The sequence below is a fragment of the Watersipora subatra genome, chromosome 3 (assembly GCF_963576615.1).
Source record: "Watersipora subatra chromosome 3, tzWatSuba1.1, whole genome shotgun sequence".
Taxonomy (NCBI): Eukaryota; Metazoa; Bryozoa; class Gymnolaemata; order Cheilostomatida; family Watersiporidae; genus Watersipora; species Watersipora subatra.
The window spans coordinates 28,917,955-28,943,656 of NC_088710.1; the positions used below are offsets into that span (position 1 = coordinate 28,917,955).

The window sequence follows — 25,702 nt, forward strand, 5'->3', positions numbered from 1 at the left end:
TAAACTTGAATGAGAAAACTTATTTGCTCAAGCTTATTATTTAAAATAGAGAGATCTATCATATCAAAAGACTTTGAGAAGTAAATGAGTACAACTGAAACAAAAAGCATATTGTTTAAAGCAGCAAGAACATCAATTGTAAACTCTATCGACGCTCTATTAATGCGAACAAGTTTTCACTAATTTCGCGGGAATTGCAATTATACCTTTTATAGTTCATTCAATAAACTAATGCAAATAAAGGTTTTCTAGAAATGAATAAAAAAAGGTACAAAGATTAATTGCCAGGCACTACGTTATAATTCATGTAAAAATATTTGTCAAGATAAGTTTTTGTGAAAGATAACTAATGTAATAATTTATATAAAATATACTGAACCAAAAAGCTATATTAGTTTTGCCATTCTACATTTAAACAAAGTTGATGAGTCAATAAACAAATACAAATTAAGGTTTTCTAGAAAATAATCAACATAAAAGTTACAAGGATTATATTTCATGTATTGAGAGCAATAGTTTATTTTATTGTTGTAAATTTCAATCAATAGATTTAACTTTTATACATAGTTCAAAATATAATTATTACAGTGCCAGATGTTTTATGTGCTAAGGTATCAACAATCATTTTTGCTTAACATGTGTTAGAACTGCTGTCCAGGATTTTAGTAAAGTCAGTTCTTTTAGTGTTATGAATAGGCGTCCTATGAACTCAGTGTAGTTTTACCATAAAAAGTCTTCCAGATAGGAAATCCATAAAGTAGGACATCAACTTTTTGCACACAACTAGTGGGAAACTGTAGCTAATAAAGTTTGATCAAGACATTAAAAAACCCTAGTTTTTATGAAGGATGAATGAAAGCTTTCATATTCAGTTTCGATTCCCATTTTACAAATACTGGTACAGTGAGTTATCATCACAGTAAATTTTAACAGTATTCAAATTCAAATAAAAATATTTTAATTTTTTCAGCCCCACATGATTCCTTTATATCTTTCTATTTTCTGTCCTCTAACTTTTATTTTTATGTTGAATCTTCTTTGAATGTGGAGTGTAGGAAATTTGTTCGGTAATAAATAGCATAATCTATATTTATACGATAAATTGATAATGATATATTCAACAACAGCTTTAGAATGGACTTATGTTAAAGCGATATTCAAATCATTTCATCAAATCCGAACCTTCATTCAATAATGAAAGAAATAGGTTTGATATTACATAAAAGTTGTTGTTAATGCTCGTGGACCATTGTGAATATAACTGTGTGGTCTTTTCACCTGATGATCACTGGAAACAAAAATTATTTTGGTAAATATTCTATGTTAGATGGTTTGCATTGTTTATTGTTAGATAAACTCTGGAAACAGTCATCCGCATATACAGGACAAAGCAGTACTACTTATTTAACAAAACGTATGGATAAGGTTAATAATTTTTTCCCTTAGGTATGTACACGTAGTATATGTAAGTTTATGTAGGTATGTAATAAGTATAAAAATATTGAACTTGATATCCATTTTAAAGTCAACAACATAAAATATGACTGGAATTAGATTATTGACTACATTTAGAAAATTTATGTGATATTAAAAAGTTAACATTACTAATTCTGAGTCTGGCCAGTTACTTCGAAAAAATGATAAGATGATGACCTATTTTAATCTAACATAATATGCCTTAACCTTGTAGTTTGTACTGTTTATCATCGCTATAGAGTAAAATAAAAAACTGATTTACATGCGTTTACAACCAATAATATTTACATATATAGAATAACACAAGTATTTTTTTTCAAGTTTCTAAAAAAAAATCAAAACATAAAGAAAATTTCCAAAAATAGTGTAATAAACTTTAGATTCCTTTCAATTATTTAATGGAAAATCATGAAATAATAACATATAGTATAAGTAATATATGATAAAAAGTGTTTGAAGTTAGAAGAGCTCTAGCCGACAATGGTCATGGTTTGGGTAATTTTATTATTGATTTATTACAGGTCAGCAAAAGGTGAAAATTTCCTTTGTCACTTTTATTTTTATCTTTTCTTTGATAATATATTCATTAAATATAAAAGGTTTTGCTGCCTCACTTCTGATATGTCAGACTCGTGAAGAGGTTTAAAGCAAGTTAACATCATGCAAATTCTTTAAGTTTTCAGAACATCGAAATTGACAGAGAACCATTTTTAATGTCGGTAACTAATTTTCATGTAGTCAAGAAATTCAAAAATATATGCATATAATTTTGTATGCAATCTATAGATAGCTGGCAACAAGGAAACTAAAATGATTTTACTATTTAAGCAATTTTCTAAAATACCTTGAAATCCTCTGAGACGTCCAAAGATACCATAAAACATAAAAATTTGGTTACCAGAGAATGCTCACTAAATGAGACAATTTACACGGTTTCTACTCGATCCACAATTTTTCTTTATTAGACAAAACTCTTTACAATAAACTTACATTTATTACAAGTTTTTTTCAGGAACATAATAATTAAACATGAACACTTTTGATGACCATCATCTTGTCATTTCTGATTTTTAAAATTTGATTTGATTTGATGTTTATTGAGATTTAAAAGAACCGGAAACTTGGACACTTTTAGCAGTTCAGGGAATTAAAATTAACAGAACACATTTGTAGCAACGTTTATGTATTTTAATTTATAAAGGGCTGAAAACCAACGCAAAGTAAAATTGTTTTGTTAAATTGCAAAATTAAATCCAGTTTTAGTAGATTTACTCTTCATGAACAAGGATACGATATTTTATTCTTACTTCACACTACCAACTAGAGTTTGATAACAAATAGCAGTGTTACCTTCAGAAACAACACATGAAACCATTTGGACTTGCCTTAAGAAATAAATTATTTTACTGAATTCAATCTTAAAATTATCTAGTTAAAAACCTGTTCAAAATTTTGCAACATTCAATTTTAAAAAGTTACATTGTGAAACTTTAAAATTTAAAAAAAATAAATGACTTACTGTATTTTAATTACACAAAAACAACCAAAATATGTTTAGATCTTGTCAGAGCAATAAGCCATAAAATTGAAGAGTTAAAATTTAATGGCTTATTCAGTTACCACCAATAAGAAACAGTATTAAAACATGGCAAAAGCCTTCATAACAAACCAGTAAAGAATTGTTGTGAATCTGAACTGTGTGAAGTGTAATGTATTTTATATAAATGTCTTTTAAACCTTTGAACTTAAATAGAAATCATCACATTGATACAAGGAAACAGCTACCACGGCACCGTAGAGCAGCTGTTATTTCTCACCTGTCAGGGAGTTCATTGATCCAGTTGTTGGACAAATCAAGTTCTTCTAATGAAGTCAGTTTGGTCACCACTTCAGGAAAAGATTGAAGGCCATGAAATATTGATGTCTTGGAATAGCTAATGATCCTCAGAACCTTTAGCTTTTGAAGTTGTATCAAACTAAAATAGGAAAACATGAGTAAATTTAAATGACAGAAATCTGATTCAACTGATCATCCATGCCAACCCAAAGCCAAAAACGGGTGTTTAATTTAGAGCTGAGAATTCCATAATATCTAATTACCACATTCTATCAACTTTCAGGGTAGCTAGCCGCGCTTCACTAACTATAAAAATTACTGCTATATTTAAATTTAGACACTTTATGTTATGCTTCAACTTCGGATGGATTAAGTTTAAAGGAATAAAAGAGAAATTTAATTATTTTAACTACTGGAAGGCCACTATATGACAAGAATTGAAAAATACAGCTCAATCCTTTTATTGAACACCACCTCTATTTGATCATCGCTGTGACATTAATTGATATTTATTAACCCATAATAATAAGTGATCAGTGTTCACAAAATACTATTAATATTGACTCAATTACATCAATAACAATTACAATTTTGTTGTTGCTATAGTGGTGGCCATGGTTTCTGTGATAATGTACTCAAAAAAATTGATCATACAACCACCAGAACTAACCAACAGAATATCAAATGAAAATCGATAGATAGAAAATATAGAAATAGATCTAGCTATATATATATATATTTCTCAAAGTATGTCCGTGTGTCGTCGTGTATCATATATCTGTCGGTTTTCCGGCTATAGGTCTTAACATCTTGATATTCTGCATCCTGATGGATTTGGACTCCAAACGATTTTTGCATCAACGAGTGTTTTATCCGGATGCTCCACCACTGAGCTAGAACGCCATAGTGATCAGATACGTTTTCATATAAAATATACAGCATGCGCGCGCTAATTATTTTAGCCTTAGGTTTTCCAACAAAGATTTTGAGATTTGTTTGCCTCGGAGCTTGAACATAAATTTGGTTCTCAACTACACTGGAGCATGGGCATTGCAATTAGCAAAGCTTCAGAAACGCTTGGAACTGGATTAGCATTTTACGCTTCATAAAATCTTTACAAAAAGGGAGAAACCATGTGAGACAACCTCCTCTACCGAATAAATTTGCTAGAGAGATAACAGCTCCAGCCGAGTTACCCTAAATTGTTTTGGAGGATGAGTCTCCTTTAAAGATGTAAAGTAAACAGGCCTTTGTTGTTTATATTTTCTTTTTGCTTCAATTTTTGATGTAATTATCTGTTGCATTTTTTGCTGTTTCACTATCTATTTTTATAATTTTTAGTATTTTATTTTAACCTTTAATGCTCTGGATGTTTTAAAAGCCAAACGTACGACATGTTTACCTTTGCTTTCTTTTTTCATCATCATAAATATAAAACATTTTATCAAAATTAAACATGATCTTTATATACCCGTTTCTATTTATAGTATGATGTATACAGTACAGGTTATGGTGTGAAATGTTGAAAAAAATACTTTACTGAAGTATATCTCCGAATTTACTCAAGTTTTTCTCATCTTGGAATGGATTAAAATCTACATAATTTTATTTTAATGGGAAATATTGTTCGGATTTCGAAGAACTCGGTTAGCAACGCTACAACATTTCCACTTGAATAGGCTCCACTGCACGCTATTAAAATTGCTTTGCATCACAAAAAGTTAGGAACTTTTAAATTTACAGTGGTTCGAAAACCATTTCCTCATGATATGAAGTTTGAAAGTTACAGCTGTTAGAAAAAGTTTAAAAACCTTTACAGTCGTTTTTTTCTCTTTTAATTCATTTCAATTACACAAAACACTTATTTCATGATATGTAGTTTGAAGGTTAAAATGGCAAATGTTGTTATATGTTAAATACAAATCAATTTTCTGCCCAAAAATCTTTTTATTTTAATTTGTTGGGTTTCACCTTGGTTTCGTCCACAATTATTTATTAAATTTCAAGGCTCTCTGGGGTCATTAGTTTATAGTATTTCATGACAATGATAATCAGCTTTTGCTTCTTTGATATGGGATGAAACTTTATTTTTAGCTTTTATGTAGTCATTTTTTAATTTAAGACTAAATGAGTAAGCTCTGTACTTGTCAGATAAGACCTCTTTCTTTTGTATATCCAAATTAGGCTTTTAAGTCCTCCAAAGGTTTTTAAAGCTTTTGGGTTTGCAACAAGTTGGATCCTCTATGGGAGCAACTTGGTCAAAATTATTTTGTTCTTGTTCATGAAAAAGCCTTTTGTTTCATTTTTGTGTCATTCAAGCCTAGGTGAATAACCGATTTTGCTTGAATAATAGAAAAGTCTTTGCACAGAAAAGTTATCTTAGATTAGCACACAAAAATAGTTATCATTGTAACTTTTAAATTTCATTTAACCTAAATATTATATAGCAAGGTTTTTTTATATTAGCAACTGTAACATTTAACTTATTTGACAAATATTTTTATATAAATAATGTAATCGTTTATATATAATATTCTGAACCAAAAAGCTATATTAGTTTTTGACACGCAAAATTTAAATAAAATTTATAATCCAATAAACTAATGCAAATTAAGGTTTTCTAAAAATATATGCACAGAAAAGTTACAAAGACTATATTTTATGTATTGAGAGCAAGAATTAGTTTTACTGCAATAAATTTTAATCAATAGAGTTTACTTTTACATACAGTTTAAAAGGTAAGTATTATAGTGCCAGATTTTTTTTATATATATTAAGATATCAACAATCATTTTCGCAAAAACAAATATTTAGAACAGCTGTCCAGGATTTTGGTAAAGTCAGTTCTGTTAGTGTTTTAAATAGGCTTCCTGTTTGTTAATTAATATTCAGTAAATGTTATGATACCTATTTTAGGCGTCTCTAATAGCTGCTGAGTCACCAAAACATCAGTACCAGCCAAATCATATCAAATACCAAATCATCATATCAACCGCACTAGCTATACCGGCCGGCTAGTGCGAATCTCGGCTGGCATTTGCCGCCTTTATCATTTATAAGGAAGCCTACATTCTAGAGGAAGACAAAGTATGTAATAGAGTCAGTTAGATATGTAAGATCCTATAAATAAACAACTACTATTTATTAACTCCATTATTTGGAGTCAATTCATTTCAAAGAATTGATCAATGAACTTGTTCAAGTGCGCAGTTGAATACATGTAGAAGAAGTCAAGCAGTGGTGTCTGAATATAGTTATAAACAAGTGCCAGAACCCTTTCTCTATAATATAGTGAGTCTTGATAACCATCCTTGGAATGCAAAGGTTGTGAATTGTATTAAAAATATTGAGCTTAATACCCATTTCTTTTTGGTCCACATTTTTTATTTATTGGGCAAAACTCTTCACAATATACTTACATTTATTATGAGTTTTGTTCAGCAACGTAATAATTAGCTATTCCGATTTGTAAAACTGTTTGCGTTACTGCCAAAAACACCCCCAATCCTATCTTTGTGTTTTTGTATTACAAGTATGATATATTGCATACATCATATAATAAACTATGTCTCTAGGAACTTTATTATTGGTGCGAAAAACACAAGTATTTATACACTACTAGACAGAATGTTTAATTTATTACAAAAATTAGAAATTCATCAGGGGAGGTATAAGTACTAATAGATCAAATGCCATATTAAAGTCCCGCACAATTTCTGAGGACCAGTAGTTACTGATACATATAAACAACTTGAACACAAGGTGTTAGAATCATTACATCTAGTTGCATAAGCTTTATGGAATACACAGTAGCATTTTTACTTTTGCTGGTCCCTTCCAATGTTTCATATGTAACTTTAATATACGATTAAAAATCATCACACATGGGCCAAAAGACCCATTGAGAGTATATAACAAAACACATGGATATGTAGATGTAAACTGGTATCTCTCTGATAGAGGCAATACAAATACATATTATAATTAACTCTAGGATAAACTACACAATATCTGAACTACTAGAGCTCATACATCATTATGTACAATAATACAGCACTACATCATACTTGTATTATTGAAAGTATATAAGAAAATACATGGATATGGAGAGGTAAATTAGTATCTACCTGATAGAGGCAATAGAAATACATATTATAATTAACTCTAGGATAAACTACACAATATCTGAACTACTAGAGCTCATACATCATTATGTACAATAATACAGCACTACATCATACTTGTATTACTGAAAGTATATAAGAAAATACATGGATATGGAGAGGTAAATTAGTATCTACCTGATAGAGGCAATAGAAATACATATTATAATTAACTCTAGGATAAACTACACAATATATGAACTACTAGAGCTCATACATCATTATGTACAATAATACAGCACTACATCATACTTGTATTATTGAAAGTATATAAGAAAATACATGGATATGTAGATGTAAACTCGTATCTCTCTGATAGAGGCTATAGAAAGACATATTATAATTAACTCTAGCATAAACTAAACAACATCTGAAGTACTAGAGCTTATACATCATTTGTTGGTCTTTCATACTATATTTTTCTAACACGCTTTTACATCATTATTTTTATTTTTAACACTGTGATGCGTAATAAAGCTTAAAATACTTAATTTTAAACAATAGTGTATGTAAAATACCATATATCTACCAGTTTAATATGGTTTACTGGTCAAATTAAAATGATGAGATAAGAGTATTGCGTGATCTAACAGTATACAAGTAGAGTCATTATTGAATGGGGCTGCTGAAATTTTAGTTAAGAACTGAGCTTCAACATTTGTATGGTTTTGACTTGACACGAAAACAGTAGTTTAAAGTGAACCATAATTGAAATCATACTCTGCGCCGACCGATGTCCTAACTCCATTCAACATTTTTATTAAAAGTGATCCATATTTTATTCTGGTTTCTTGACTAAATTTGATTTTGCTTCAATTTTTGATGTAATTCTGTGTATTTTTTGCTGTTTCATTATCTACCTTTAAAATTTTTCCTATTGTATTTTAACCTTTAATGCTTTGGGTGTTTTAAAAGCCAAACGTACGAAATGTTTACTTTTGCTTTGTTTTTCCATCATCATAAACATAAAACATTTATTAAAATTAAACATGATCTATATATACCGGTCTCTATTTATATTATGCAGTATACAATACAGGTTATGGTATAAAATGTTGAAAAAATACTTTACTGAAGTATATTCCAAATTTACCCAAGTTTTTCTGATCTTGGAACGAATTAAGATCTACATAATTTAATTTTTTTGGGAAAAATTGTTTCGGATCTCGAAGAACTCGGTTAGCAACGCTAAAACAGTTCTACTAGAACAGGGTCCACTGTAGGTTATTAAAAGCTATACGTTGCAAAAAGTTATGAATTTTTAAATTTACAGGCGTTTGAACACCTTATCCTCATGATATGAAGTTTGAAAGTTACAGCTGTTTGAAAAAGTTTAAAAACTTACAGTTGTTTTTATTTACTCTTTTAATTTATTTCACTTAAACAAAGCACTTTTTCATGATATGTAGTTTAAAGGTTAGAGTGACAAATGTTGTTATATGTTAAATACAAATCAATTTTCTGTCCAAAAACTTTTTTATTACCCGGGCATCGCCTTACTCGGGCAGCTTACTACCTTCGGTTTTAAATATGGGCAAAACTTTAGCACATTTCATTTTTGTGGGAAAACACATTGTTTTATGCTTATGTTGAATATGTAGGCCAAAAATTTTGATAGCTCATGTGAACAAGCTTTCACGCCTTTAGCATTTCAGCCTTTCAGCATTCATGCCTTCTGCTTTGTGTTCATTTAGCTTCGCACTAACTCTTTGAACAATACACTCATGATCGTCTACCAAATTAATCTTGGAATGTATTTATCCCTGACACTTGATGCTTTATATTTGTATTAAAAAAGCTTACGCAAGTCTGGTTCATATTTCTATAAAACAGGTGTTAAATTATGTAGCTATTTGTTTGTCATCAGTTATATCTTTAGAGTTAGAGTCTAAAAGATCCGTACATTCTTGGGTTTTACCTTGGTTTCGTCCACGATGAATATTTATTAAATTTCAAGGGTCATTAATTTTTAGTATTTCATGAGAATAGTAATCAGCTATTGCTTTTTTGATAGGAAATTAAACTTTACTTTTAGCTTTTATGTGGTTGTTTTTTAATTTAATACTAAATGAGTAAGCTCAGTACTTGTCAAATACGACGTCTTTCTTTTGTATATCCAAATTAGGCTTTTCAGTCATCCAAAGGTTTTTAAAGCTTTTAGGCTTGCCACAAGTTGGTTCTTCTATAGGAGCAATTTGGTCAAAAATGCTTTGTGCTTGTTCACAAAAAAGCCTTTTGTTTAATTTTTGTGTCATTCAAGCCTAGGTGAATGACCGATGTTGCTCGAATAATAAAAAAGACCTTGCACAGAAAAGTCATCTTAGGTTAACACGCAAAAATAGTTACCAACCGGGTGTAAGAATGGTTTTATTAACCCTTTGCCAGAATCGGTGGAATAATTGATTGCAACAAACTTGACAGCGCTTTGAGCTCACTATTGCATTCAACTAATAAAACCATTTGTTTTGTACTTGAATTAACCAATCAAATGGGACCAGTAAAGTTTTCTACATATTGATACTAATAATGACTAGGTAACGTTGACTATACATGACTTTTTGTGAATGTAGTTGGTTTCGCCACACATTCGAACATATTTTTCCATAGATGGCAGTGTGCCTATTTTATTTAGTAACTAGTTTCCCGTGTGTGTGTAGCAACTGAGAACTTAGCTGACACAAACCCCGTAATGAAATAAGCTAACTCGACGACCTAAATACCGTAGACCGGTAGAATTGGTAGACGGTACTCAAATGTTTACAAAGCATTTAAAGAAAGTTAATATGGCAAATTTTCAACTCCCTTTTTTGAGGCGTCAGAAACATTCATAATAATGTATCTGTAGCTGGATTTGAAATTTTATTCTAGCCATCATGAGCAAATACAAAATAAAATATATGCCAATAGAGCCATGTAGTTACTAGACTTTTATTGGCTTAGCCGATGTGAATACGAGAAATGGAGGCATCATTTTGGGCAAGTCAGGGCATGTTTTTTAGCCTGGTCATTTTCACCGCAATAAGTTTTTTCAATTTAATTCTTCAAATATCTTGACAATGAGATTGCCTAACTTAAAAAACAACATGTCAGCTGAATATCAAAATAAATACTTTCTTTTAAAATCAACTCAAATTTGATGCAACCACATCTTTAAAGATAGCTCAAATAATAATGTGGGAAATAATAATAATGCAGAGAAAATATAAAATATTTGTTTATCTTGCAATGCCTAGCATTAAATATTAACTTATTTGAACTGGTGCTATAATTGCAAGAACTTTACAAATCTGTTGATAATGTCCTTCGGTGAAAATTAAAATAATTTAAGTTAGCATGCATAATAATATTTCAAAAAACTTTTTCATATTCGTAAACCATTAGCACTTTTTTCAAAAACCACCTGCTTTCGTTTATTTACATGTTGTAGATTATTCGTACGATAGGGTGTATAACAAATATTATATAAAAATGTCATTATATGAAGATTGTCTTTCTCATCAAGTTTATCTGTTGTTTTAAATAACGCTCATGTTTACACGGTAATGTTTGGCAGTTTGTTTGCTTTATTCACATTAAATAAATAATATAAAAATTGATAGAAAAATTAAGGTGCAATGACGGCCGATAAGCACAGTAGCAGGGCAATTTGAGGCGCAGATGAAATTGTTAATAAAGAAAGCGCGTGTCTAAGCAAACTAATTCAGAGCAAATTTATTCCAGAGAGTCCAGCATGTACGGCTTCAAAGCAGACCTGAAATTGTCATGACTATCAATTTCCATAAGCGAATTGGCAAGGAACTCCATGCTATGACTCACAATAGGCAACTCGTCTATGGCAACCAGTAGAAGAGGAGGGTGGAAAAAATAAATCAAATAAGGAATGACGAGTTTTGTAATATGTTGACAAATTAGTTGATATTTAAATTGTGTGTAGGCTAAAAGACATATTCTTAGTTGATATAGTTGTTGTGTAGGCAAAACATCAGATTATTTAACAAATGAGTTGATGAAAAATAAGAGTTTTCTGATATGTTTTTCTAAGCAATGGATTCTAGATGACCAAAATTTTGTTTAAGTAGCTCATCAGAGCATTTCGCCATGATTCCAAGCAATAGACTAATATACTATTAATTAGGAGTATTATATAAAAGTAAAAGAGGCATTTCTGTAAAACTCAATGAGACCTGGTAAATTAGCCCTGAGCTTTGCCGTAGTTGTTTTCTCAATAGTTTCATGTGCCATGACAGTTTAGGGCACTATTCATTGTAACAGCTAAAAATATTATACTATCCGTCATTTGTAAGATTTGTCCAGTTCGAAATATTTTTTGTAAATCGAAATTTATTTTGTGGATTATGAATAACTATGAAATTTTTTCTTGTCAACATTCAATGGTAGTTTGTTTTAGTCACACTAGTTTTTATCAGACTTATTTCTCTGTTAATTATTGCTCTATTTTTATTCAAGTCTTTAGCGGTATAAAATAACTTTGTATTATCGGCAAACAAAGTAGTTTTAAATTTATCAGTACTTTTAACATGATCATTTATATAATGGCAAAAATCATGTTGGTCCAAGAATGAATTCTTGTGGTAATCCACATTTAATTAATAGAGGTTGGGATATTTTCTGTGTTATTATAACACTTTGAAAACGATTTGAAAGATAATTTAGAATAAATTCTAAACATGAAGGAACAAAATATATCTGTTCAAGCTTATTATTCAAAATAGAGAGATCTATTGTATCAAAAGACTTTGAGAAGTCAACGAGTACAACTGAAACAAAAATAATATTGTTTAAAGCAGCAAGAGCATCAATTGTAAACTCTATTGATGCTTTGTGAGTTCCTTTCCCTTTCTGAAATCCAGTTTTAGTTTTTGTAATATTTATTTCTTTAATAGCGTAATTATGCAGAACCCTTTCTCTATAATATAGTGAGTCTTGATAACCATCCTTGGAATGCAAAGGTTGTGAATTGTAATAAAAATATTGAGCTTAATACCGATTTATTTTTGGTCCACATTTGTTCTTTATTGGGCAAAACTCTTCACAATATACTTACATTTATTATGAGTTTTGTTCAGCAACGTAATAATTAGTCATTCCGATTTGTAAAACTGTTTGTGTTACTGCCAAAAACACCCCCAATCCTATCTTTGTGTTTTTGTATTACAAGTATGATATATTGTATACATCATATAATAATATATGTCTCTAGAAACTTTATTATTGGTGCGAAAAACACAAGTATTTATACACTACTAGACAGAATGTTTAATTTATTACAAAAATTAGAAATTCATCAGGGGAGGTATAAGTACTAATAGATCAAATGCCATATTAAAGTCCCGCACAATTTCTGAGGACCAGTAGTTACTGATACATATAAACAACTTGAACACAAGGTGTTAGAATCATTACATCTAGTTGCATAAGCTTTATGGAATACACAGTAGCATTTTTACTTTTGCTGGTCCCTTCCAATGTTTCATATGTAACTTTAATATACGATTAAAAATCATCACATATGGGCCAAAAGACCCATTGAGAGTATATAAGAAAACACATGGATATGTAGATGTAAACTGGTATCTCTCTGATAGAGGCTATACAAATACATATTATAATTAACTCTAGGATAAACTACACAATATATGAACTACTAGAGCTTATACATCATTATGTACAATAATACAGCACTACATCATTCTTGTTTTATTGAAAGTATATAAGAAAATACATGGAGGTAAATTAGTATCTCTCTGATAGAGGCTATAGAAAGACATATTATAATTAACTCTAGCATAAACTAAACAACATATGAACTACTAGAGCTTATACATGATTCGTCGGTCTTTCATACTATATTTTTCAATTATTTATACACTACTATATGGGAATCTTCAATTGATTACACAAATTGTAAGCTCATCAAGCGAGATATGAGCAAAAGTACATCAATGTCCTATTAAAGTCTCCAAAAAGTGTTGAGGTACAGTAGTTACTGATACAAATAAGCAACATAAACACAAGGTGTTAGAATCGTCCCAATGAGTTGCGTATGTTTTATGAAATACACAGTAATAATTATATTTTTGCGGGTCCCTGCACATTTCGTCATAAATAACTTTAATATATGATCAAAAATCATCCCACATTGGCTAAAAGACCCATTGAAAGTAGTATTTAAGAAAATGCATGGAGATGTAGAAGTAAATAAGTATCTACCTGATAGAGAGGATGGATAGGCATCTTATAATATACTCTAGCATAAACTACACAACATCTGAACTACTAGAGCTTATACATCATTTGTTGGTCTTTCATACTATATCTTTCTGACAGTTTCTATATTTTTCTAACACGCTTTTACATTATTATTTTTATTTTTAACACTGTGATGCGTAATAAAGCTTAAAATACTTAATTTTAAACAATAGCGTATGTAAAATACCATATATCTACCAGTTTAATATGGTTTACTGGTCAAATTCAAATGATGATATAAGAGTATTGAGTGATCTAATAGTATACAAGTAGAGTCATTATAGAATATGGTTGCTGAAATTTTAGTTTAGAACGGAGCTTCAACATTTGTATAGTTTTGACTTGACACGAAAACAGTAGTTTAAATTGAACCATAATTGAAATCATACTCTGCGCCGACTGATGTCCTAACTTTATTCAACATTTATATTAAGAGTGATCCATATTTTATTGAGGATTGTTGACTAAATTTAGGTGGCATTAAAAAGCAAAGATTAGTGAAACTGTATAGTGCATTTACTTCATGAGATGATAAGATAACATGAGATTATGTGATGCACTCCAACATACTATGTATTGACTGCAATTCTTACCGAGGCTACTGCACATCATTAGTTTGGAGTGAAATAAAAATACTGTTTTATATGATTTCACAGATAATTTTTACAGAGTAAAGTAGCACAAATAGTGTTTTGAACTGAAAAATTGCCGAAAAAAAAATTTAAAAATTTGAAAAGCCATGTTTAAATTCCATTCGGTCATCTTTTGAAAACCATGGTATAAATACCTGTAACATAAGCGTAGTGTGATATAATTTACCTTCAGGCTAAAATAGTTCTAGCTGACACACAGCTGTGTTTTTGAAAACGAGAATTTGGTTTTTTCAGGTCAGCCGAAGGTAAATACATTCTACATATGAAGGTATATGTATTATATATTAGTATATGTATATACAGTACAGGCAATTATTGATTAGCTCCTCTATGAAAATGTTTAAGATAATTATCTATTTATTTACATATAATGTTTTGAATGAATGACATTATCAGTCCTCCCAGCCAACATTTAAGGAATTTAAAAAAATAAATAGTTCAAAAAGATTTCAATTTCAGCATGCACTAGGCATAAATTGTTGACTATCTACCTATTTTGAATACCAACAACATATAGAGATATCAGCGTGCTTAGACTTTTCCAGAATTCTAACAGGCAATTTCACGTTTACCGTTCTATTTATATATCCATCAAAATTGTAGTTTTAATGAACTTTGTCATCAAACTCTTCTACCATTTCGTATCCTTATCATTTTTCTAACTTCTTTAAAAGTTGGCAAACAATTTCATTATTAATACGTTCTGTTGGTCCACTCTATCTTTAGTATGAATAAAGAACTCAGCTGTGTGATAGGTATGGAAGAACATTAAATATTGCTGTCAGAAATTTAAAAAAAGGTTCGATCACTGATGTAGGAAAGTAAACAAATTTTGCTCCCTACTATCAGCATGTTTTATGGTAAGCATTAACATATTTAATATCATTAACTTTATTTCATTAAATTAAAATCATTTAAAATTTAAATCTTTGGAATAAAATTTTACACTTTTATGTGGCTGCCAGTTACAGTTTGATAAGTTTAGAGAAATCCACATTTAATTAATAACAGAGATTTTAATGAAAACTCAGTGGAGGTTAAAATTGGTTCACACTACTCAAGGTTTAAGTAATCTGAATAATACAGCAATAAAAATATTAATACTTAAGATTAATAATAGTAATAATATAATATGTTAGATTAAGAAAGGTGCTCATGAGAAAAATAATAAAACTTCATAAAAGTTGCCGATAATTACTACACTTTTATTCTATTTTTATAGTTTTAGGGTAAAATAACCCACTTAAAATTCAATGTTTAACCACCAGCAAGTTAACATGGCTGCTCATCAATAAGTAGTGAAAGTTGTTCATAGAAGGACTTCATATAACTATGTGTATATTTACCTATCTGGGAGTTGGCTTATCTCGCAACTTGACAGGTCCAGCTTTTCAAGTGAACTCAATGCAGTGATAGACTCAGGAAGCACTTCAATAGGATTTCCAGAGAGATTCAACTCTCTCAGCAATGTCAGGGAGCCCAAGCTGCAAATGAATTTTATTAAACAGATTTTTCTCTCATGAAATGTTCATATCTTTAGCCTTAATTTTATTAAATTTGCTGAAAGATTCAAATTTGTTTTAAACACAGCAGTGATACACAGCTTCACAGTAATAACCTTTCTTTAACCTATCAATTCATTATCATCAACTTTTTATTTAAAATATCATATAATATATGATATTTTATATCATATATCATATTTTAAATATCATAAATGAGCTACAAATGTCTACCAACAAGTTATAACCATAAAAGGTTTCCAACATTTTGCCTTAATTTTAAACTGTGTTTGAGCACTGAAGGATGCTGAATTATTCTGATGAATTTATCTCTGATTACTAAAGGAAACTGAATTAAATTAGCATGTGAACCATGAAATGAAAGTGATGTATCAGAAGTATATTAATGCTAGTACACTGACAGTACCAGCACCTAAGATCTAAAAACTAAAGATCACCCATGCGAAAATATTTTGCATACAAATTACTTACCCTAGGACACTTTTATTTCGCTAGTATTTAGTTTTGTGAGTAGCACACAGAGTAAAATTTTGCCGCAACTTAATTTCGCGGCTCTGATGAGCGCGAAAATATAGTGATGTGAAAATAAATGCAGTGGAAAACACAGATTATATTCCTCAGGTCCAGTTCGCCACTACAATAAAATTCATCACTACAATAATTATTATTCAATTTTACGACTTCACCTACCAGACTTTCATCTTCATCAGATACTTCAGATAACTTCGGTGACTAAACTGATATCATCTTAATTTGCTTTGCCATGCTGCTCAGTCGGTGTATTTGCTATAATGAGTTTACCAGAAAATTTCCATTGATTCTAACCACACACGACAACTACCTGCATTTCTATTATGACTATTTTATTGTGAATATCAATGATTAAAGCCATTTAACTTCGATTTTTCGCTCGTTCGTTATGATAGTTTAGTTTCGCTCACAAAATTTTTGCGAGAGGATGACACCGCGAAAATGCGAAAATTAGATGACGCGAATACATGTGTCCTAGGGTACCAAAGAACTCCTCACAATCAGATGCTTACTTATTCTGTGACAATAAAAAAATAACTGAATCCAAAACAATATTGATTAACTTTACAAACAGAATTAGGCAAAAGCATACAATAATTTGTCTTGGTTCATCTAATGGTCTGAAGAAAAAAAAGATTTTCTCAAGCTTTGACAAAATTCCATGTAACAAGAATAACAATATAGTTGACTTGATAATTCAGTCAGATACAGTTTCCGATACCAAAGTCGGGGCAGGTCTACTGATAAACTTTATTATAATATATAATCAGCCATTATCATTATGAGGTGAAATATTAAAATACATTCTATGAATATTTTATATGTAGCTAAATTTGCAACAGTCAGATGCGGTAAGGCTTTGACAGAGTAGGCATATCAAACATTGAAGTGAATTTCATATGTATTTGATACCTGTCTGGGATTTGTCTCACGCCATTGTTAGACAAATCAAGTACTTCCAATGAAGTAAGTTTGGTCACTACCTCAGGAACAAATCGAAAGGATCTATAATGTTCTTCAGAGCATGATATTCTCAATACCTTTAGCCTTTTTAGCTTTTCAAACCTGAAATCAGATGATATAAATAATAAGAATATATTGAAAAGCAGTTCAATAATTTAGTATATTTTCTCTTAAAACACCTCAGAGTAATTGGCTGCTGCACCAAGTAAAGACTTGACTAATAGATTTGTCATCAGATCTGCTTTATACAATGAATCCATTTTTATCTCAATTATATTCACCACATTCAAAACATTCGAAAATATAAAATAATTATTGTTTCAACCTCTGTTAAAATAATGAGTTCTAGTCACCTATTCATCTACATGTATATATTATATTATAAACAAATACTTCCATGTTATTTCTATCATATCACAGTCTGACCAGTTCAAATCAGTGACATTGGTGTGAGCTGTTAAAATGACAACAAAATGTTTCTGTATTTTCATTCCGCAACTAGAAAACATACTAATCATTAAATCTATTAGTTTTTTATAGAATATGTAAGAACAATACCTTTTTAGTGCAGGTATCAATAGTGAGACTATTATTTATTCATGGTGTTGTCCATAGACTGCATCATATTCCCTATTTTACACGGTGAAATTACATGAAGCTGGCGAGTTCCTAAACTGTGAAAAAGCTAAATGCTGTTCAAACAACTTTTGAAGTGCACACAAGTAGTTCTAATGTGAATTAACCACCTTCAGATTCCATTTTAGGCACACCATCCTTTATATTAACAATATTTTTGCTGTCAGTCACTTGAAAAACATGAACCACAATCAAACAATATTTTTCAATCTTTAAATGTGAGCATAGCTGTCCCATAAACTCATCACAAGCATTTACATACCAGAGTTAAAAATCTCATTTAAGCAACTTACAAACCGCTAGATCTTTGGACAAACAACTAGTAAAAATCTGTAATATGGTAATTACTATTTAGTTAACAATTCTAATGCGGCAATATTATAATGGAAATAAAGAATCTAGAGAACAATTGATTTAGGTAATATAATTAGGTCTACAAATAAGGCAATAATTTATGAAGGTTAAATAGAGATCATATCATGTTCAGTCCAATATTTTCTCTAACACTGTTGGTGTGACTTCAGACAGACAAACTGACAAGCACAGTTCTTATTATAGCAAGGATTACCTATGATAAGGTAAACTCACATCTGTCACCACCTTCTGGTAGCATACTAGTAATTTCAAACCTTTAGTAAATAATATTCTTAAAATATAGTAATGCAAGTTTACCATTATTCTGTATTTAATGCATCGTAGTAGAATCATACTAAATAAATCAACTGAATTACCAGCTAGGAAGAGTTTTCATCTTGCAGTCAATCACACGAAGTTCTTCAAGAGAGTTTGCAGGCAAGCTTGGCCATTCTAGTGAGAGGTCAATCCGGCAAAGTTCTAACTTTTTGAGGGTGGTGAATGTTTTCAGACTAAAATACATTACAAACATCCATTTAAACTGGTGAAAACACTGTGAGTATAAGCTATACCAAAATGTATAAATGCCTTTTATTGCAGTTTCCATATCCTACCTTTTTACTGCAGAAGTGTTTCGCAAGCGTAATTGCGTCATGTGTGGGGCAATGTCAACTAGTGATAGGTGGCAATCTCCATTAATTGTTAGGTGAGTTATATGATGCTCTCCAATATCTGTTTTAATTTCTTGCTCGTCATCTCTATGTTTACACACAAGGTCTCTAAGCTCACCATTCCATTCTGGCTCCCCAGAGTGTCTGTAGCTCAGTGTGGTCGCTGGAAATGATAAAAAGAGCAATTATAAATATAATAAAGATATGTTTAAAGATGTGATTAAACCATTAAATTCATTCAAATATACGATTTTCTTAGCCATCAATCAGCACAAAAATTTAAGGAGGTCATAATAAATGTTATTGCTAACAAACCCGTTGTCTGTGATTTTGAAGAATTTCATCGTTAGGAAATGTATCAAACTACTGAATAATGCACGCTGAATCGACACCTTTTTTGATGAACAACAGAACTTTTACAAATCCTCAGCGAAAGTGACTCGGACTTTTCCGAGCACCAGGTTGTCAATGATTGGGGCAGACAGCATATAGTTAGAGCTGACAGGCATCAGTAGTGTTATGCTGCAGAGGAAGCTAGGATAATGGAGGTAAGTCGATCTTGAACTTTGAGTCTCTCATATATATATATATATATATATATATATATATATATATATTATATATAGAACTATATTTCCCAACTAGGAGGCTTCTATCAATATATAATCCATGTTAGGAGGCTCTGAAAAATTAGGAGGCGTCCAGGGAGCCTCCTAATTCTAGCAGTGTTTATAGTGCTTAACAACCCTATAGAAGTATTTTAAACATGATTCCCATAATTGCCTTATATATCTATATTCATATATATGGAAAAGAGGAGACAACTCCAACAAAAATGTGTAATTTTCTATCAATAAATTACAAACTCTAGGAGGCTCTTATATATGGAACTAGGAGGCATATATCAATTTTAAAATATTCTTACTTTTAAGTGTTTTGGTATCGTTTCAGTTAATAGCACAATCTATTTAAAAACATATTGCAATAAGCTTATGACTAATCATCAGCCAATACAAGGAATTAGCAGCTATGTCGGATACAGTCAGTTTTGCTAATATTCATGATAGCTTTATTAGATTTGGGAAATAAAGTTGTATATTAACAAACTACAATACATTACAATTTATTTGCTGACCCTCTTTATGGTTTTCAAGACTGCCATTTAAGCACTCCCTTTTTTGCACGGTTTCTCATTGATCTGCTCTTTTTTGTGAAAATTCGCAATAATTGCACATTATGGTTTCCACTGATGTTTAAGCATGGCTGTAGTAAAAGTTTAAATAAGTGTATAATCAGTACAATTCATATTTTTGCTGCCGTTGCATCCAGCCACAAAATAAATCTTTTTTTGAAACTTTTCCTCCGAATGCAATATCTGAGAGATGGTTTTTTAGTCGAAGAAATGATTTTTTAAATTTATTGAAATAAAGTGGCAAAAGTATAACCACAGTATATAACAGCTAGCGAGATGTGGCTGTTATAATGTTGCTGTGGCTGTTAGGACTATTAGTTCTTCACCCATGTAGTCTACTAGAGCTTGGTAGCAGCAGAATAACTACATGTAAGGGAGCGCGTCACATTTGGTAAGTTGTTCATGTTATTTTAGTCAATTTACAGTTTATTTACTTGAAACATACAGTTGTAAAAAAGCAGTATAAATTTTATTTAATAAAGAAATAGGACTAGCGTGAAAAAAGTATGTTTCAATTATTATAATTTTTAAGGAATGTAGCATAGAACACGTTTGATATATATTTTTTTACATCTGTTTATGTCATCCAACTGCTGATATTGTTCTGCATAGAAAAGTCAAGAAAGTTCAGCATTATAATACCATAAAGGAGAATATCAAAACTTTTTGTAAAATCCTAATTTTGGACTTTATTATTGTTACACGAATGTTCGGTTTTGTAACATCAACACAGACACGCCAGCTGACAATTAATAATTATTTTAGTGAATCAGTTAATTCTCTAACATTAATCTATTTTCAGTTATTAATATAATAATTTTTGATGTTTTTTTATAATGATACGTAAAGTTATTAATGTGGTTCTACCAACAGTCAAAACTGTTGTTAGAATATCATGATCATTATGTAATTGTATTATTGTTATCATGAATAGTGAGAGTTTGCGTATTTCAGTTATGATTTTGTAAGTAATAGTAGTACATGCATAGGCATAAGCAAGTAAGTGGTGTATATGCGGCCTTTGAATTTTAAAACTTTTAATATTTAGTTTGAATCTTGTGTAGTAATTGTGTAGTAATTAAGAGCTTAGCTGTTTTATAGAGCTTCAGTAGTAGGAGGCAGACATTCAAGTTTGCCAAAAAACCTAACCAGTAAACTAAAATGTGTATTTTGCATTCATTTTGGTTTGTATATCTGTTTATGCTATTTGAATTATCTATTCATTTTTTTTAGAAACTTGGTAAGCATTAATGCCAGTATATTCATCAGATGGCAGAGAGTATTAGACAAAGTTGGATGTTCTTTTCTAGAAAAGGTATGTTGCTAATTACACGTTGGTTTGCATAAAAAATATGTCAAAATAATCAAGGTTTCATCTACCGAATTTTATAATATTTTTTAACATGTACATAATTATAGATCACAAACTATAAAACATTATATCAGTAAGGTTGTATTTTGAAATGTAGTAATGCTTGACGTTTTGACAAAGTTACTATGATAAGCAAAACTTTAAATTCACCAACACAAAATATACTGTACAAAGTTTTACTGTAACTAGCAAATGTATACCTGACGTAAGAATGTAACAGCATGCCCAAAATTAGTTTTTCTTTGTATAGTTGCAAATAATCAATGACGCTTCATAATCAAATTAATCAATTAGTTATAGATAACTGCTGAATGAGAAGCATTGATGGCCCACACCAAAGACTGATTTGCAGACATAAAATTAAAGGTATGCGATATTGCAATAAGTTGCTGTCAACTAGCACATTATACATGCGAGCCAAAAATTAGTGTGATAATTAGATATAGCCATAGCTTCAGTAAGAAAAGTTGTCAATTTTTACAGGCATTGTATTATTTCAAACGCTTACATAAACCATTATGCCACTTTTGTGTTCTATTCATCTATTATTGGCAGATTACATAATATAAATAGCGCAAACCAATCAAAGGAATGTAGCATAGCAAAGAGATTTAGTATTGCTCTTCTTAGTCTTTATGAGTCATGGTTGCAATTGCTGAGCAATTGCATAATTATATAAAATGAATAGTTTTCCATGGTTACTCATTACCACTTTTAGTTACTCAGTCAACACTGAGAGTAATTATCAGTTTTGAGATATCATGTTTAGAGGCAGGAGATTGACAAATATTTTGTTGGTTTTTACTCTTACCCTACCGTATGCGAATTTATGCTAAATCTGTCAGCAACTGCCGTATGCACATTTTTGCGAATTTTCCAACAATTGTGTGGTCACCTAATTTTATTATCCGTTAAAAACATAACGGATGATTTTAAAACTATGATGGTATTGTTAGTGTGGTTCAAATACTTCCCTAATAGATTAGTCTAAGATAACTAAGCAGTTTCAATTTTTTTTTTGAGAATTTCCAAAATAAAAAAGGACATTTTTTGTGTAAGTTTTGTTAAATATCGCGCATGTCAGAAAACAGATAATTACTTACATGTATGTTGATGACATTATAGCCAATTCAAATTCAGATTTTTGTGATTACACAGATAATTAAAGTAGCAGCAGTGACTCTGATGATAGTGAAAATAATAGTTTTTTAAGTGTAAGGGACATTGTAGAGCATCGTTTTAGCTTCGTAGCGATTGTAGCTTCACATAGCTTTAGCAATGCACAAAGTGAAGGTACATTGATTTTTGCATAGCACTATATGTTAACATTTTAGCAAAATAAAATATATTACAAAAAGTTTCTAGATAAACTTTGAAGTTGAAACAAAATTGTATACATGCTTCATGTACATATCATGAAGCTAAATTGGCAATTTTCGGTGAAATGGCTGGCGGTAGGCCGGTAGCTTAGTTTGTACATGGGTGGCAGTAAAAGGGTAAAGCTATAACAGAATTAGAGATACAAGTGTATGTATTTCCTTTTGAATGATTTAGTGAACTTTGATGATTCAAGACAATGAGTTTGGCGAATGATATATATGTATAAGATGCTGCTGAAGTTGCGCAATTCAACTCATGGCTTTTAATTATTACCTCAAAATGTTGAAAACACGCGATAGGAAGGGCCAGAACACTACTAAAACTCATAGTTACTCAAACCTGAAATACAGTAGGTTTTATACAAATTGCTATACAATAACAAAACTGCAAAACTATTGGTTAAAATATAAATAGCAATATATATTATTATTTTTGGCCTTCGGTATCGGGCAGCATGTATGCAGTTTGTTTGCTGATGTTAACAAAAGTTTTACTAATAAGCTACATAATTTGCTCAATTATTTGTGTCAACTTTAAAATTTAAAACAAATGTAGTGTTAGCACTTTTAGAATATACTACAAACAACGCAGAGGAACTTTTTGTGGCATCTGACTTGAATTTAAAAGTTCTCTGAAAATGCAACTTGTATTTGCCCATTTTAATACTTTAAAATGTCATAGGGAGCTCATAATGAAAGCAACTTTAATATAATTTCAAGATGCTTAAAGCGGTACGGATGTTATGTTGACAAACATTAAACGGTCACTCTGTACTATGGCTAGTAAGTATTTACATGTATTTAGATTTTGCATTGATGCTTTCAATTAGGTAGTGTAGGAAATCTATTTACATTAGCTAAATTACCAGCATGTGCAATACCCAGCTTTGTTTCCTATCCATCCCAAACATTTTGCCAATGCTTATAATAATTCATTGCTCTTTTCAAATCTGATTTCTGAACCAAAGGTAGTTTTAGCAGTATAAGAACATATACTTCTCTTCCTATGGGTCTACTCACTTTTCTGTAGCAGCAAAGGCCATTGTTTTTAGAAGGTCTGTAAGAATTGTATTACTTATTTTGACTTCCATTGGTGCTCGTAGCAAATATAATTTCAGTACAATTTGCATCAATAAAGTTATTATTACTTGTTTGTAAAGTATTTGAAGCAAAACAATATTTTATGTGCACAGCAAACATTTTTGCTGCAAGCTTACCAAAACAAAATAAAACGTTTATTTTTATGTTACATTTTAATTAAACATCATGTTCTATTCAGTTATTGCTGTCAGTACTATGCAGTTATTGCTGTCAATGTTCTTTGTGCATTCTTAGCACACTTTTATGTTAAACTTCCAATGCATTAAACACTTTAGAAATAAAGTGTCCAAACAAGGATGCATAACATGAGATTTGTCACTGGCCTGTTTTGACCTATATCTAGCACTCTTTAGCCAAAGGTGTCTAGCTTTACTAAAAAATTTGGTAGTGAAATTGTACATAAATTCATTGCCTGCATACACGTCAATCATGATGCCTATGTTCTTATTATGTGTGTTCTACTATTGCCTTCTTAGCTAATTCACTTTCTACTTCTCAATAGCCTCAGCCTCCGAATGAAAGCTATTGTTGTTATTCCTATTCTTTGTAACTTTATAATGAAGGAGGTTGTGGTTGGGCAGCTCATTTGCTTTTCACTGTTTTAGAAATATTGCAGCACAAGTATAACTGCAGTAATAAAATCTTCACAGAATTGCATAATGTGGTCTTATTCTCCAAGGTCTTCTCACTAGCAGAAATGACCTATGTACTTATGCAATTGTGGTTTGTGCTTAAAGTGACTCATTCTCCTAATGTGGCATGGCTTGCTATCTTCTTGCATGCTAGTCAATTGATTAAATAGATTGTAAGAAACAAGCCAACCTCTCACTCCTACACAACCTAAAGACTTATCACATAAGTTCAACTTTCTAGCGAGATTGTAGCCGCTAAACATTTTGCTTTTTTCACGCGTCTAGCCATTTAGGGTTTTGCAGCAGCAGAAGAACAGACTAATCATGTCACAATTGGTATATTTGTTTGTCACATTTGTTTTATATTACTTTTGCCAATTTTGTCATTGAGTTAATTGTACCATATTATGGTGAAAAGGCATCATGAAGAAGTATTTTACTTCGCCTCAATACCAATGCAAAAGGTTAGACCGGTAGTGGCCATTTTTGACCTGTAGGGCGAGCCACTTTAAATACTATATCAAAGCAACTTACTCATGTCATCAAATTGCGACGGCAAACAACAATGCATAGGTTTTCGCAGCTAATTTGGATTTGGATTTTACTGCCTTAATTGCAAGATCGTAATATTGTCAAGTTAAAAAGGTCAAGAAACCCCAACTTTATAATGCTAAAAGAATGAAATTATTACTAATTTCCATAAAATGATAACTTTGTAATTATACACGAGGGTAGCTTTGTGAGATTAACCGACACACATTAAAATAGTTATGGTAACATATAGCACAGTAGCCAGCAATTGATGAATATCTGTGACTCTGTCGATGCTCCTAACTTTTGTAACTTTTTAAAAAGCATTAAAATAATTATGGATGCTTTTTATTCTGATTAGTAGTGTTAGCTGATTGATAGCACCAAACAGGCAGAATTATTAGTAGCCTATACTTTA

At 30.7% G+C, this 25,702-nt stretch overlaps 1 protein-coding gene across 1 annotated transcript in view; it reads right to left on the reverse strand.

Moving 5' to 3' along the window:
* Positions 1 to 19,061, reverse strand: part of LOC137390486 (leucine-rich repeat-containing protein 1-like) — a 51,989-nt gene extending 32,928 nt beyond the window's left edge. Inside the window, exons 1-5 of the mRNA XM_068076815.1 lie at positions 19,021 to 19,061; positions 18,784 to 18,918; positions 17,366 to 17,518; positions 15,746 to 15,883; positions 3,294 to 3,452 (exon numbers count right to left, since the gene is read on the reverse strand). Coding sequence (XP_067932916.1) covers positions 3,294 to 3,452; positions 15,746 to 15,883; positions 17,366 to 17,518; positions 18,784 to 18,918; positions 19,021 to 19,061 — 626 coding nt within the window. The remainder of the gene's footprint in view (positions 1 to 3,293; positions 3,453 to 15,745; positions 15,884 to 17,365; positions 17,519 to 18,783; positions 18,919 to 19,020) is intronic.
* Between the last annotated feature and the right edge of the window lie 6,641 nt (positions 19,062 to 25,702).